General features: G+C 59.3%; 1 protein-coding gene across 1 annotated transcript in view; it reads left to right on the plus strand.

Annotated features, from left to right (window-relative positions):
- Positions 1 to 1,370: 1,370 nt before the first annotated feature.
- The window catches only part of VPS37C (vacuolar protein sorting 37 homolog C (S. cerevisiae)), a gene marked incomplete at its 3' end in the record, with an annotated part of 1,600 nt that continues 582 nt past the window's right edge, over positions 1,371 to 2,388 (plus strand). Inside the window, exons 1-3 of the mRNA XM_010152524.1 lie at positions 1,371 to 1,463; positions 1,536 to 1,707; positions 2,105 to 2,187. Of these exons, the coding sequence (XP_010150826.1) occupies positions 1,371 to 1,463; positions 1,536 to 1,707; positions 2,105 to 2,187 (348 nt within the window). The remainder of the gene's footprint in view (positions 1,464 to 1,535; positions 1,708 to 2,104; positions 2,188 to 2,388) is intronic.

Here is a 2,388-nt window from a genome sequence, read left to right on the forward strand (position 1 = left end):
CCGGGCTGCTGAGGGGCCTCACGGCATCCCCCCGCCCCGGGGCCCGTGCGTTGCCCTGGGAGAGGCAAAGCGTCACCTCGCCGGCCGCGGCTTACCGGAACGCTGCTAAAAACCGGCGAGATGGACGGGTCAAGAGCCCCTTCCCCGTGCTGCCGCCTGTCCCAAGACAGGACAGTGCCCTCCTCTCCGCATCCGCCCTCCTGGGTGCCGTCAGGGCGCTTCCCACGGACCGTCCGTGCCCGCAGGCCCGCGAGGATCGACCTTTCCTCTCGCCCCTATTCCTAATTTTCCCCTTTTCTGCTCCATGAGCCTCATTCCTAACAAAAACCCTCACCCTGTCGGTTTGCAGAGCGCTGGAGTTACGCGCGCATGTATGTAACGAGGGAGCTAATTCCCCGGTTTTTGCGTGGCGGTGAGCTCCTGGCAGGTTTGGCGGGATCCTGGCTGACGAGATTTGCTAACCCCGAGCCGTACCTTGTCATTCCCTCTTACCTGCAGAGGCTGATGCAACATTCCCAGCGTGATATCCTTGGGATGTTTCCCCTGGCTGAGAGGTAGAAGAGCCACGAGCGAGTAGGACGACAACGAAATCCCCACCGGCTGTTCGGTATGGCCCTTCCCCTCTTGTCCGGAGCGCGCTGCTCCCGTGTTTCTCACCTGGTTGGTAGCATATTCCCACGTTATTACGTCCCACCCATGACACGAACGGCTGACACGTGCTAAATGTTGCCAGACAGCCCAGATTCTTTGGGATGTCATGGATTTGGTGCAGAAAATCCATTATTTCCCCGATTTTAGTAGTATTTCAGCTGTTTTTAAAGTCACAAGGATCGGATCAAGTTGATCCCGTACGGATAACACCGTCGTGTCGGTAGAAAGGAAAACGGGTAGATGGGAAAACGCCTCAAACGAGGCAGGAGGCGAGGAATCGGCGAGGTACAGGAAGATGGGTGGTGAGGGCGGCCTCACCGGTGACCGTGGGCACCGGGCGGATCCGGGAGGCAGCACGGGAAGCTGGAACGGTGCAGCGAGCCAGCTGGGGTTTCCAAGCCGGGGTGACGTCGCCCTGCTCTCGAGTGGCTGGGTGTCTCCTTGACCGAACCCTCTGGCACACAGACGTAATCCTTCCAAATACGCCGTGAGGAGGGAAAAAGCCCGTTGCCAAAGCAGGAAGGAGCGGATACGTTCAGTTTTCCTTCCCGCCGGTTCTTTCCAGCGCGGGGGAACCTCTGGGGTAGCTGCTGGAAGCAGTTTAGCAAAGCCGGTTTGAAATCCGTAAGCAGATTAGTCCCTGTTTGCCGTTGGCTTTAGAAAAACCTTCTCTCCACGTGACTTTCCCCATCCCAGGAGCCTGCAGCTCCCCTGGAAGGATGGACACGCTGAGGAACCGGACGGTGGAGGAACTCCAGGAGCTGCAGGACAACGCGGAGGAAATCGAACGCCTGGCCCTGGAATCCCGGGAGGTACGTGCGGCCGGCCTGACACCGGCAGGGATTCGGGGGCTCCTTGCCTGAGCGTCACCTCTCCTTCCGCAGGTTCAGGAGCTGCAGCTGGAAAGGGAGATGGCCCTCGCTTCCAACCGCAGCTTGGCCGAGCAGAACCTGAAATTCCAGGCGCCGCTGGAGACGGGACGCGCCGACCTCTCCGACAGATACGAAGAGCTGCGGAAGCTGGCTGAGCGCTGTCGGGAGCAGAAGGCAAAACTGGGTGAGCGCCCACCTGCTCTGGGGGGGGAGGGTGTCCCTGCCCGTGGCGGGGGGCTCGGAACTGGGGGATCTTTAGGGTCCCTCCCACCCAAACCATTCCGTGGTTCCGTGACCTCGTTGCGTGGAGCCGCTGGGGCGGTGGCGGGAAGGACTCTGCCGCCTGGGAAGTCTCTATCCTCCCGTTTCCCGCTCAGACGCCATCGGATAGGTCAAGGCCACTGTCCCGGGAATAAAACCCAGTGCCTGAGCTTCATCCCTGTTCACCTTTTCCCCTGGCGTCGACGTTTTCCCAGGCGGGAATGCGCTCCTGTGGGAGCACCCTGGGGCCGCCGCCCGTGATTTGGGGTTTTTTTCCCCCCTGGATCGTGTTTTAACGTTTTTCTCCGCTGCTTTCCCAGAGAAGTTTTCGGCGGCGATGCACCCTCAGACCTTGCTGGATCTCCTGCAGGTGGAAAGCCAGAAGATCGAGGAGGAGTCTGAGGTGAGCTTAAGCTTTAAATCCATTGACCATTCCAGTGATCACTCCTCCAAGACTCCCAGAGCCTAATCCCTTAAATCAAGGATTATCTCTTTGTAGTTCGGCCTTCTTGCTCCGAAAAAAAGCGGATTGCCCTTCGTTTGCTCGTGTGTGGCGCGATAGTTCCCCGAGTGTCTGGGAGACGTGAATCATGGAATGGTTTGG

The sequence above is a fragment of the Eurypyga helias genome, unplaced genomic scaffold (genome assembly GCF_000690775.1).
Source record: "Eurypyga helias isolate BGI_N326 unplaced genomic scaffold, ASM69077v1 scaffold45815, whole genome shotgun sequence".
Taxonomy (NCBI): Eukaryota; Metazoa; Chordata; class Aves; order Eurypygiformes; family Eurypygidae; genus Eurypyga; species Eurypyga helias.